The sequence below is a fragment of the Liolophura sinensis genome, chromosome 9, assembly GCF_032854445.1.
Source record: "Liolophura sinensis isolate JHLJ2023 chromosome 9, CUHK_Ljap_v2, whole genome shotgun sequence".
NCBI classification, from domain to species: Eukaryota; Metazoa; Mollusca; class Polyplacophora; order Chitonida; family Chitonidae; genus Liolophura; species Liolophura sinensis.
The window spans coordinates 16,343,050-16,356,466 of record NC_088303.1 but is presented as its reverse complement, the minus strand read 5'-3'; the positions used below and the strand labels follow the sequence as shown (position 1 = coordinate 16,356,466).

General features: G+C 36.5%; 1 protein-coding gene across 1 annotated transcript in view; it reads right to left on the bottom strand.

Moving 5' to 3' along the window:
* LOC135475427 (kinesin-like protein unc-104) overlaps positions 1-12,296 on the bottom strand; it is a 54,329-nt gene extending 42,033 nt beyond the window's left edge. The window contains 5 exon segments of the mRNA XM_064755318.1: positions 768-833; positions 1,094-1,273; positions 1,706-1,800; positions 7,547-7,653; positions 11,957-12,296. Coding sequence (XP_064611388.1) covers positions 768-833; positions 1,094-1,273; positions 1,706-1,800; positions 7,547-7,646 — 441 coding nt within the window. The 5' untranslated portion in view covers positions 7,647-7,653; positions 11,957-12,296.
* Positions 12,297-13,417: the final 1,121 nt, after the last annotated feature.

Here is a 13,417-nt window from a genome sequence, read left to right as displayed (position 1 = left end):
ATAGCTCTCTCCATCATCCAAATTTCAGAGATTACTTGTATGAAATTCCCCTTCCTCTGTTGCCTTGCAGAAAAATAAATAATTAACTTTCTGTTCTACTTAAAAAGACATTCTAACTTTTCACCATTAGTGTATCACTACAAAGTGTGTTGGGCAGTGGTGGGCAAAACCATGGTGTCCCAGACAATTTCATGAAATAGGGTTTGGGGCTGTGATTTCACTGAAAATCACTTGTAAAAACAATGTTTGCTCTAGTTAAAATTTGCTCTTTACGGGAAGAATTGGTCCATGTACCTAAAAAAATGTAAATGTAAAAGATAGCAGCTAATAATCCAATCAAAGTAAGCACTCATTCAGTGCAATGCAAAAAGCAAGCCATACCGAACAAAGTCTACTTTGGTCAATGAAGCGACTTTTGTACTTATTCCTACTTTACTGAAACCCTGAACATCAACAACAAAATCAATTTATTTTTCTAATCTTGTCATATGTATTAATGCTCACAACTGACATTCACATCTGTCTGTTTACATGGCGACACAATGAGCAAAGCTGAAGTACATCCATATTCTGGAGAAATGAGCATGCCATATTCATATCTAGCTCTCATGCTTAGAGAAGAGCTCAAACCTCAGCACACCTGACAGAAACTATGCACCTGAGCAGTCCACATGGAGAGAGAGCCTTGTGAGCATAGCTGATCCATCCTTAACAGAATGTCTTAAAAGCACAAGGGCTCTGATTTGAGACTGCTGTGTTTTTCTTACCTCCACGGAGAAGAGCGTGTCATTGGCCTTGTTATCCCTGATCCTAGTAAATAGCTCCTCACATAGCTGTGGACAAAACATAAACATATATGTAAATATTATGTCATTTCTCAACAAGGAATAATGTATTATTCAGGATTTAGATTGATTCATCAACCTTATAGGGCCACTTTGGACTTTTTGGGAAGTCTGATTAATACTTTATATATATACATGTATATATACAAATTTTAGGTACCTAACAACTAATTTTAGGCTTGTTATGTTCCCACTGGGAATACACATGTAAATAGTTGGCAAATATATATATATACATATCAACCTACCAGTGGAATGATTCCCTTCTGGTCGGGCTCACTTCGTCCCATCATGGTGTAACTCTTGCCCGCTCCCGTTTGTCCGTAGGCAAAGATACAAACATTATAGCCCTCAAATGCATGATCCAGCATCTCTAGACCAATGTCATTGTACACTTGTTTCTGGGAAGCAAAGTCAGGGTCAGCAGGCTGAAAAGAAACCACAGATTCTATCACTTTGTTGTCACTTAAAACCATCATTTCGAAACGCAACAAAATCACATCTTAAATTTAAGGGGTGCTTCATAATTTTTGGCATCAGATTACACAGCCATGGGCATTTCACTTAAAGCTTTTTTACAATTTACAGTTAAAAAATGCTGTGGCTACCACATACGTTACAGCACATTTATTCCAGTACAAAAAATATTGATTAAACATCACCTAATATTAATGGTTTTTTGTTTTTTTGTTTTTTGTTCTTGGCACGGACCATTCATAAATATACATAACTTTCATTGCTTGATGTCAAAACGGACAAAGAAAAGAAGAGGTACAGATCATTCACATCAACTTTTGCCACACATGCACCTACTGATAGCTTAATCAGGGTATTAGTAGTACATGTATACATTTACTTACTGAAGTGTGTGACCAATATGAGTAATCAAAATTAAAGCTTTTGTCTTGTTGATCCTTTGAATCCCTTGGGCCGACACCTTTTGTGTTGTGAATTGCTGCCGAGACAAAAAAAAGATTTGTTAAAGGTTAAATATCTCAAACAGAAACATGAAAGACAGATTATTTGGCTCTGTCTGCAATATGGTCGCCAGGCATCGATCATATTTGAGGAAGAACATGAAGCCAACACACTTGCTATCCAACAGAATTCCAATACTTCTCACTTATTTTTGAGCTTTGAATTCGATGTGTGAAACCAAGTTTCTTGGAAACAGACAACATGTTCATTTATGGGCCAGAATGGTGTTCTACACTGTATATTAAACATGTTAAGTGTACAGGTAGACAATATACTTTGTGTACAGAACTCATGGATAAAAGTCTTAGTGCGTAAGAAAATTCACAAAAGTATGTACCCAGTGAATGAAACACCCACCTGTAAATCAAGCTATATGGGCTGGTATCATATCAAAGTCAACATATTTACTAAATAGCTGTATAAATATCAAAATACATATACAGTAAAACGCATGTATACCTTCCAGTATTAATCAAGCCATTACCAGTATACTGCACACATAACGATTCTTGATCAACTGTGTATTAAAATGGCTGTGAGTACACATTAGGACACTGTTTACTGCTCTACGCAGACATTTATAGGTAATTATTCTGAGCTACACCTGGTTCTACGTCTTGAACAATGCTTTGAAACTTCTTCATTAATATATACATAAACATTTAAAAATTATCATTACCGCTGGTCTCAGTACCCAGGGGTTCAAAAGTTCAAAGAAAAGACCACTGAATAATGCTTTGGATGTATTGTTGCTTAATTTATGAGAGCATTTATAAATAATATGACCTCCAGGCTACAAATGTTTTAATCTATTTGAGTTATAATTTATTTCTTTCCTTGATTGGTGTTCTCAAGAATTTTCACTTTATACAGTCATAGATGGATGGATCAGAATACACCAGGGATCAAATTCATCAAGAAATTTAAGGCTTTTCATAAATTCCAAGCGCTTAAAAAGACAAACTAAGACCAGGAAGAACTCAAATTGTGATTGGTACGTTGTTATGCAAATCAGTTACCAAAATTCCTAGAGCAAAGCATTTCAACCGTAGCTCTACTTAAATTTTTGACTTAAGTTTTATGACATCGGATAAATATGGGTCCAAAAACTAATGGCAGGACTGAAACAGTGAGAACTGGATTCAAGACTGAGGCCTGGTCCTCATACAGTAAGTCAGGAGATGATCAGCTGTGGTAAGAACAAAACTTTAGATGAATACTCAAGTTCTAGGCAAGGTTTTGTACAATGCTTTTGATTTTGTTCAATACTTGGATAGTGCAGACCTTCCAGGAAGACATCATTGAAGGCGGGATCAGCATAACCAAGTCATGAGCAAGAAAACAGATTAAAATAAATAAAGTTCTAGTTATTGCCCATTAAATTAGAATCCAGATGTCCAAAATACCAAACTTCCATCCCCAAAAAAAACATAATCAGACTGTCATTATTATTAAGTATGTAGATATTTAGGTGATGTAAAAGATGTACGCAAAGTTTCAGGGAAACTGGTGCAATACATTAGCAGGAGTTACATGGACAAAATCTGTGTACATGAAAATACTGCACTAAGTACCTGTACAGGAGTAATTATCAAAATAATTACCCGATTGTAATTAAGCTTAAGCATGCACAAGTTTAGAAAATAGGGTTTGTGCCAAGTTTCATGGATACAGGTTCAGTACTTTAGGAACAGTTGCATAAACAAAGTCTGAATACTTGAAAAAGCACTATAACACATTAGGTCCTAAATGAGGGGGGGGGGGTGTAATTATGAAAATAATCTCCCCATTGCCAGCTAAGATATATGATAAGTTTCATCGGGCACAGCAACTGGCACAGCAATTTGGGAAGAGATGCATGGACAAAATTGTGTCCAAAGACAGACAGACAGACAGACATGGTGATTCCAGTGTACCCCTGACACTCCCAGCTTCGGTGATGGGGGTATACAAAATAACTCTAAGCATAACAGTTTAATGGTGTAAGTCAAGATTAAGTTCTAAGCAGAATAATTATTTCAACATTGTGCATATATACATAAACAAATAATGGTTAAAGCTGGGCCTACTACATGTATCTTGATGTCAAGTCAATTCATATTCAGTCCTTGTTCAAAACCCGACCTTCCTCATGATCCCTTATCGATCACTTCAAACAAGCTTTGTAAAAACCTGATAAAAGTAATCAATACGCCAGTTTTCGAATCCGCTCTCGAAAGCCAGTGTTCCCATGGGATTTTTTCTCTGCCTTGTCATTTAAAAGGTCACAGGTTTATCTGTCAATTCTGGCACAAGTTTAGCATCCCTCTTCTTCAAGGTGGCAAGACTTTCAGGATATCACTGTATAGCCTATACACTACAATAAACTGGTTAATATTTATTGATGTCATGGTTATGAAAATGGTTTCATCCATGCCTAAGGGGAACTAGGCCAATGTACACGAACTTTTGCTTCGCCTACACAAGAAAAAAAATAAATACTTTTATTTGCATGTATTTATTTATCTGATTGTTGTTTAATTCATTTTATTTTCATATGTTGTCGATCAGTTTTATTGGTTGAAGGAACCAGAGTGCTCATGTAAACCACTGACCTTTGGCAAGTTACTGACAAACTTTCCCATATTCGACATAATGATAATGTCTTTAACAAGACATTGGTGGAAGACAAATGGTCTTCAAAGGATGTAAGTCTGTGCAAACCTCTCCATGACCATTCATCCCTTTATTTCACGAGGATCCCACAGGTAATGAGACTGGTGGAATCTAGAAATTCCCTTCTTAATGATAAATTGCACATTTACATAGCACAAGGTTGCCTATTATTTGTAAAGGATGGGAAAAAATACTGTCTGTATATGTGACCAGTATGGGACTGTAATTTTCAGCTGTCATAGTGTATTCCCGAGCCGGCACCATGATAATCAACAGGCACCGGATCAATACCCTGCGTTTGGTAGCGGTGAGACAGACAGCTTGGTCTAGCCTGCAGGCCTTGCCACTACCATCTCTATACACTCATTGCCTCAATAATCAATATACCCTGGCTAGCTTGGTACTCCCTGAGGAAAACACTGCCTGTGTCACCACATAACATGTTGCCGCTCAAATTAGCGGTTTCTCGTTAGCGAATTCCGTACAGCTATATAAACAACGACCATGTCAGATTCCGCAGATGGTACATTCTACCGGAATATTATGCACCATATTAATCACATGTAAATGAATGCAACCTTAAAAGGGCACATTTTGAGGGTAAATTAACAGTAGCGACTTTCTTTGCATTGTGATCATACAATGTTTGCGGAAGTGTTCACCTTCACGTACATTATACAATGTACCTGTATAAGCTGTTTACAGTGAACATGTTCACGATATTGTAAATCAATCTAAACAATACTGAAAATTAACACCAAAAGCATTTATAAAACAGCAATTTCATTTTCCTTTAATGAGCAGTGGTTCAACAGGCTCAAATGGAATCCATGTACATGTATTAAGATTTCCTTACATGACACAAGCCACATTTCACATCTTTCTGGAACAGCTAATGAGGCATTTTCTTGTCCTTTCTTGTTGATTTCAGATTGCACATGTACAAGTATAACCAGTAAATATGTTAATAAACCGAGATTATACTTCAGTTTAATACTAGCAAATAGGTGCAAAATGCACAAAAATTTAAACAACAACACAAATCAAAATATACATTAATATTTGTACATTAACGACAAATTCATCACCTGGTTCCAGAAGCCTTAAACCTTTTGCAATCTACAATTTGAGTGTTTTTAAAAGCTTCTGCAATCTGTAATTTCAGTGTATTGAAAAGCTTCTGCAATCTGCAATTTCAGTGTATCGAAAATTTTCTGCATTCTGTAATTTGAGTGTACAGAAAAGCTTCTGCAATCTGTAATTTCAGTGTATCGAAAAGCTTCTGCAATCTGTAATTTCAGTGTCCCTATTTAAAAGGCATTATGATGTATACATAAATTTAATGTCATTCCTGGTCAGCATACATGTAACCTTTTCATATATAACTCCTAATGTTATCAATTGGTGAGGTGAAGGGCAGAAACTGGCCAATCCAACCAATGTTGTCTTGTCTCCAAAATCAAAATAAAAATGTGCATAAATTGCCCTGAAAGTTGCTCTTTTATATGCGAAAAGGTTGAGGAATTAGAGTATACATGTACAAGGGTATACATACGAAATATTTATACCACTTGCAAACACTGACATCAGAGTTAGAATAGTCCATGTACATACAGGTAGTTGTTCTACAACAATTACCTTAACAGCATGGTCTGCCATCATGTGATGCAACTTGAGGAGATATTTTTAGCTACATTCTTTCCTGCTCAACAATCTGCTGTATAATTTTACAAGATTTAAGTGTTTGTACATGTAATTTCATGCACATCATACTTTGTCTATTTTATTTTGGCTATTTTAAATGGTCGACATAAATGGTCCACAAACACAAAATGGTCCACACAAATGGTCCACAAACACAAAATGGTTCACATAAATGGTCCACAAACACAAAATGGTCCACAAAATGTACAGTTATCTCTACTTTAAAAAGTCAAAAAAAGGTACTATATAATGTCTGCTTTAAATAATTCACAAACGGCAATGTACTATTTTACCCCTGCTTTAAATAGTCGACAAGCGGAAAGTGTGTGGGCCTCATTTAAACCAGTTTAGAACGACAAGTGTGCCGTTTTCATTTACACAAGCTAAATGGCATTAGCGATGGGAAGCTCCCATACATGTATAACACATTACATCACCTATAAATACATTTTTTCATAAAAAAACTTCTGCACAAATAGCACACAAGAATGACTGATGATCCTGAGATATTTTAAACTGTTCACTGTCACATAGATCCTGAAAACTGAAGTGCCATGTCATTTGCCAACACGAAGTCTTCATTTAACATTGTGTATATTTCATTTCATGTGGCCATAAATACTCTGCCATGTTATCTCCCAGTATTCAACAACGAACAAGCCTTTGTTTGATGCCATTAAGCGCTCAATGCCATTTAGTTGGTATAATTACGAGTTTTACACATCAAGCTTCTAGCACTTCTGATATTAAACAGCTTTTTTTGAAGGACAAAATTGTACAGGCTTGTAAAAAATTTTAAAAAGATTAACGGTTTCTCTCAATTCATGTATTCAAATGGAAACCATACAAGGATTTTTTTTTCTCTGTGCACTGAAAACTTCACTTAAAGGCCTAAAAATACACATTCTCCTGGAAATAGGCCTAACAATATTTTGTGAACAGAGATAAAAACTTTCTCAAAGTACAATGTAAGTACATGGTCATCTTTATAAAAAATTTACAGCAGTCAATGATAATATGTGAGGAGATATACAGGTTATGAATAGATTAAAATCAGAAGATGCACAAACCACCGTCCTACAATAAGCTGGGCCAGTGAATGAATACCTGCTGTGTTCTCTGACCTTAACATGTCATGTAATCAATGCACATGTACCACCTCCTGCTGAGTTTTAACCTGTACATGATTAGTTAGCAATGTGTTAAAGTGACTACCCAGGAATGTGACACGTATATATAATCATTAGCTTTGTTTTATCTAGGTGTTCTCCAAATAGGTACATGGATCCCATCCGTTCCACTGAGAAAGGGGATAAAAATATCTGTGGCAAGACAACAGAATGGTGTGATATCAAAGACCTTACTTGTTGTTTTGCCAGACATTTCTATGATACATTTGCTGTCCTTGGAGATCTCTCTGTTGTTGAAGGGGCGCACCCGGACGGCTACCTTCACTGACGACATGTTGGTTCTGAAAGAGAAAATGAAAGTGATGTTAGACAAACAGCTTATATTCTGCTTCATTTGTTTACTTAAATCTGTTTAACTGGTGTTTAATGTAAAATTTTTCACTCATGTGACAGCGGTCAGTCTTGTGGGTGGCTGAAATCAGATTGTCCAGAGAAAACCATTACGTACAATGTACCTGACAAACCACCTGACTTAAAGGTGCACCAAACCATCGAGAGATACATGTAGATTCAAACCTGCCACCTTGTTGACCACGGGTTATTCAGCTTCAGAAAGGACAACATTTAACCAAAAAAAAAAAATCAGGGAAGACAACCCTTAAATTTTGAAGACTTGTTTCAGGCAAAATCAGAAGAGTCATCATGAACAGTATTTCAACACGTGGGCACTAATACAGCACTGCTGGTATAGAGAAATTGATTCATTGATGAGTTAAAAGTAACCAGCCATTCAGAGTCCATGTGTAGTAATGTCTGGACAGTATGATGCATTCTACAAAACAGCAAACTAGGCAAAGATTCCATCTTTATCACATGTTTAATTTTGTGAAGCTGAAGGTGCTTCAGGAACAATGGGAAAGCTGCGCCAACACGGTCTTGGGCTTAGTTTTACCAAGTATGCACACAATGTTTTTTTATACCAGTGGTTAAAAATGTTCCATATTTCAAACCAGGCATGCAAATAACTTTTTGAGGCATGGCTGACAAATTTCAAAACCCAATCAACCAAACTAATCTTTTGACGATTTATAATGTTATTTACAGACATTAAGTCAAATAAAATACAACCATGAATCATTTGTGAACCTAAAAGTCATCTTTGTGATAACATGGGCTAAATTTGAGATTTCTTTACCCATGTACACTATTTTCTAGAAATCACATTGCCTAATTTTGGCAATGAATCAGAAGTGTTAATATGTACACTGTATGTACCTAAATCTACATGTTCTGATAAGCTAACTGTCAAGCCGTAGTACCCTAATTCCTCAACCTTTTCATAAGCAAATGAGAGAGCAACTTTCAGTGCAATTTATGCATATATTGTATTTTTAATTTGATTTTGGAGACAAAACTACATTTGTTGGATTGGCGTGTTTCATTTTATCCGTCAAAACAGAACAATGCCATCAAAATACGCTCAAATGAACACCAGCTAGCAAACAGGCGAAAAGATTGAAGAACTACAGTACGGTAACTCAGGTTGGTATTTGCAAATGTATGAATCCATCATGTAATGTAACAATCAAAAATGCATGATATGCCCATCACATCAACATGCACATATAGGGTTTACATCTACATGTGTATAATAGATGATGATTCCTACACATTATTGTCAAGCTGTTGTATTGTATTACTCTATAGTTACATACTAGGATGGTACTTGTAAATAAGCTTACACTGTGATATATGCAGTAATAAAAAAAATAGCATGATATACATGTACATGTATGTATGACATTGGTTATCCTACATGAAGATTCCTGTATGTAAAAGTGGGTTGGGGTTCAAACTAGAGGCCAGCCTTGGACATAATGATGTGACTGCCTGAAGCTAATACCACATTTGAAAAGCAATGAAGTGAATATCAGTGCAAGTTTGGAAATCAGAGATCTGTGTCAAATACTATAGGGAGTGTTAAAGGAGAAGAAAATGTAAATATGAAACATATACCATTGAAAAGAGTATGCATTTCCTCACAGGTGCATACCATAAAAAAATTCTAATATGTACCTCAAGTTGATAAATTATAAATAAAGTCATCGCCAAAATCCGCTGTGGGCGACTCCATTTTGCCTAAGAACTAATCCTGAAGTCTTCTGTGTCAGGAGGATAATTGCCGTCAGAAACCACCGAAGTGCAGTTCGTACATTTCCGGTAGAACTCTTCTTCCCAGAAGGTAGTGAACAGTACAGTTCGTTTTCTGCTTGATGATCGTGAAACCGGAATGTTGGACGTAGGTTCCGAGTTTACACGAACAAGCCAGCAGTTTTAACAACTCTCATTGGCTGAGAGGCAACACAAGGTTAAAGATGGAGGATGTGATGAACTCAGCGATTTATGCCAGCATTGCCATTTTCACACTTTATGTATATGGAGAGGAAAAATTGCAAAATTATGCAGCAGGCACCATCAGATAGAAAAAAATGTGATCTTTTCAGCCTATACTGTCATTGTTTTAAGTTTTCTTCTCCTTTAATTAATCTCAAAATAAAAATAAAGGGAGACAAGGGTGTCCTAAAGTAGGACAATGTACATATCATCCACAGCCTCACCTTTATAAATGTTCAAATCGGTAGCTCTTTGGAACATAAACAAATTGTTGAAAATGGGTGTTTCAGCTAGTTAGCATGTGTAAAGGAGATGGAATGAGCACTGGTTTGAGCAAAGGCAAGCATCCATATCTTGAAATGAAAATACATGTACTAGAGAAATAGAGAAGCTATCATCATTAAAGACAGCTGAGGTGAACTTTGGTGACATCATGGACAAATAGTTTCACAGACTTTATTTGCTCAGTATGTAGAGAGGACAAGACCCACATTTACAAACTAGTTGTACTGATCATCAAGCACTGCCTACCTTATCTACTGAGTACTACAGTAAAAGAGCACCATGTGGCTCTGTTTAGCTTACAAACACACTGTGGAATCCTGTATAACACTCAGGTTATAAGACCCCCACCCCCCAGACCCCCACCAACACAGATCAATCCATCTGTCAAGCTAGGTTATGTACTTATATCTAATACCATTACATAATTTGTCCATGCTTACAATAATCCAGTGACAACTGTCACTGACACCTTGTAAACACAGCTGACACACTGACAGGTTTACATTTTATTGGGAATGACCTATGGTTACACACTCAGAAGACAGCAAATTATACACTTCACAAGTCCCTTGGCTTTTATATTGAGTTTCTGAAATTTGTTGCTTCATTTTACTGCTTTCTTATATTTATAAGTATTAAAAATCTAAACTCTAAATGTGTAGAGAATCACAAATTTAGTTACATGTACATGTGTACTTTACGTGATTTATCTATTAAGAGATGTTGAAATGTAAAGACTTTTACTCCAAGTATAATATGATCCGGATGTCAAATTCTCCAATACAGAGTTATTTAGTTATTCTAAATTAACAGATGAAAATACAGCAATTTGATATACCCTAACTATGCAAACTATTCAATCACCTCTGTAAAGCAATATTTTGAAACATTCTAAAAGAATTACATGCATTGCGTGTAGAGAAATAATCTGCACAGTTTTATGAAGCTTGAATCTTTAATGATTTAACAAACAAATAATTTCTAGATTCATTTTCAGAATAATTGTATCAACAGAAATCACTGGGAAAAGTGCTTTAGTGGTAGAAAAAGATTTACACTAACAGTCCTCAGCAAATATATCATCTAGATGACATGTGCTCAACTTTCTGTTTAACGTCACAACACGTGCACATTCCAGACACACAAGTGATTTGAAATCCTTCCTTTATCATAAACTGATGAAACAAAACTTCATTAATGTTCAATAAGACACTGAATAGAAACTAAGTCGAGGAGGATCATGCAATATATGGCTGGAGAACAACCCAGTTCAACAACCAACAACAGATTATAATAAAATATGAAGATCCCTCTTCCGACACAAATCTAAATGATTTATGGGTCCATTCTTCTTATCAAAGGTAACTGGGCACATTAGCCATGACCTTCAACTGATATATAATCTATGATTCTCAAATCAGACCCTCCAATGCTGATTAGGTAATTCAATATGGTAGGCAGTCCCTTTTCCCAAACTCATCTCCCAAGCTGACGTCATAGAACTTGATCGATTTCCATCAGCGTCAGCTGAAATCCTGTTCGGAATAAGTTTACCATGGTCATAATAGTCAATCTCATTTCTCAAGATTGTCATATAGATTCATATCCACTTTGAAGTTTTGAAGAGCCATGTTATAAACACTAATGTCATTAAGTCAAACTACACGTAGCATACATCTTTATCATTACATGCAAACCTAATCTGTATCCCAAGCCATGAATTCATTGGAATGCATACTGAAAATAGAAATGTTCCTTGAAACTCATAACTGGTGACTTGAGTATCAGGTTTGATTAAATAGACAGAATACTCATTATTATTCTTTGCGGATTTATCACTGATTTTGACCAGCTCCCTTGAACTGCACCATATTTCTAATACCCTTTACCAACATACCTGTCTTCTCTAGACTCCCTATTACACACATACACTTCACAACTAGCAATAATTAACATACTTCTTACCTTGTAGGTAATTAGCTTGATGAGAATACAGGTGAGTTCTCCCAGGTAAATGTCCAGTGGTCAATAAATGCAGTGATTAATCTGTGGCCAGCTGGTAGAGTAGCTCAGTCTGACCTCCAAGACTAGTGTCAGGCCGTGCTGCTGAAATCAGCCTGATGTAGTCAGCACGGTCAACGCCTTAGGCAATGGGCAGAATTACACGATGTTTAGGAATTCTCATCGGCCATTCTGGTGATTAAGCCACTTCCGACACAGTCCACTGGCACTGTAATATGTCCAGGCTGAAAACAAGAGAGTAGAAAAATAATATTCCTTCGAAGAACAGTTCAGTTCTCCATTTTGTCTGGTTGCAGTGCGATTCACAATGGGGGACCAGCACTAGGATAAATTAGTCAGACTACATTAAAATTCCACATGTTAATGTATATATAACGTCATACAGACAGCAATCTTGGTCTGCTGCGCCTTAACACTATCTCAATGTCCTAGACGCTCTCTCTACCCGGCAACATCAAATAAACTGACCGTCCAATCACAGTCATCTCTTCCACATTAGCTCGCGGATAAATTATTACCATGACAATTGCAGCAATGACAAAGCCTGCATCCATCTGCCTTTCCCCCATCACATAATAAATGACCACCAATCATACCAAAGGATTACACAGACAGGACAGGACCATTGTTTTTTCCAGGGGGGTAGTGACTAAGGACATCTGTACAGCCAGCTTCAGCTTAGGTCATGTTCTGTATTATTATGATATGAGCATGTAGTTAGTATTGATTATCCAGAGCAGAGTCCATTGTGCAGTGGTGAGGGGTGAGCAGAGCAGCTGTTATATATTATCAGAGTGACTTAATTATGTGAGGGGTAGGGTGAGTGCAGCAGCAGTCGTAGTTAGCCACTGCCTTAAGTAGCTGATCAGCTGTCAGTATACACACAAACAAACATTAAACTCACAGTCATATCTAATGAATGAGCCACACCTGTCATACCTGCACACAGCTGACCACAAGATTTCACTCGTTTACATCGTCGATCTGGATACAGGTGATATTTTCTTTATAGTAAAAATGTCTTCAACCATTCTCACGTGAGAAACTCATACAGATTTGAACACAATAGAAAATGTAGAAAACATATTAATAAACAAACTCTCGGCTGAAACAAGTGCTGATAACTTTACCTTACAGTGTATTCATACCAAGGAAATACCCATAGTCTGATGTGTTTTTTCAACCTGCCATTGACACTTGAACATTAATTTATATTGACAGCCAGTGAAGGTGTTGGTCTTAACTCTCAAGACAAGCCTTTGGAAATTCTTGAAAACAGCATCAAGCACACATCCAATAAATAATTTACAAATACAATCTGACAACATGTACCAGTTATCTTATAATTTCTGCAAAGTTGATATGTGTCCCTAGTTGAACATCAACAATAGTAAATAGTCAATA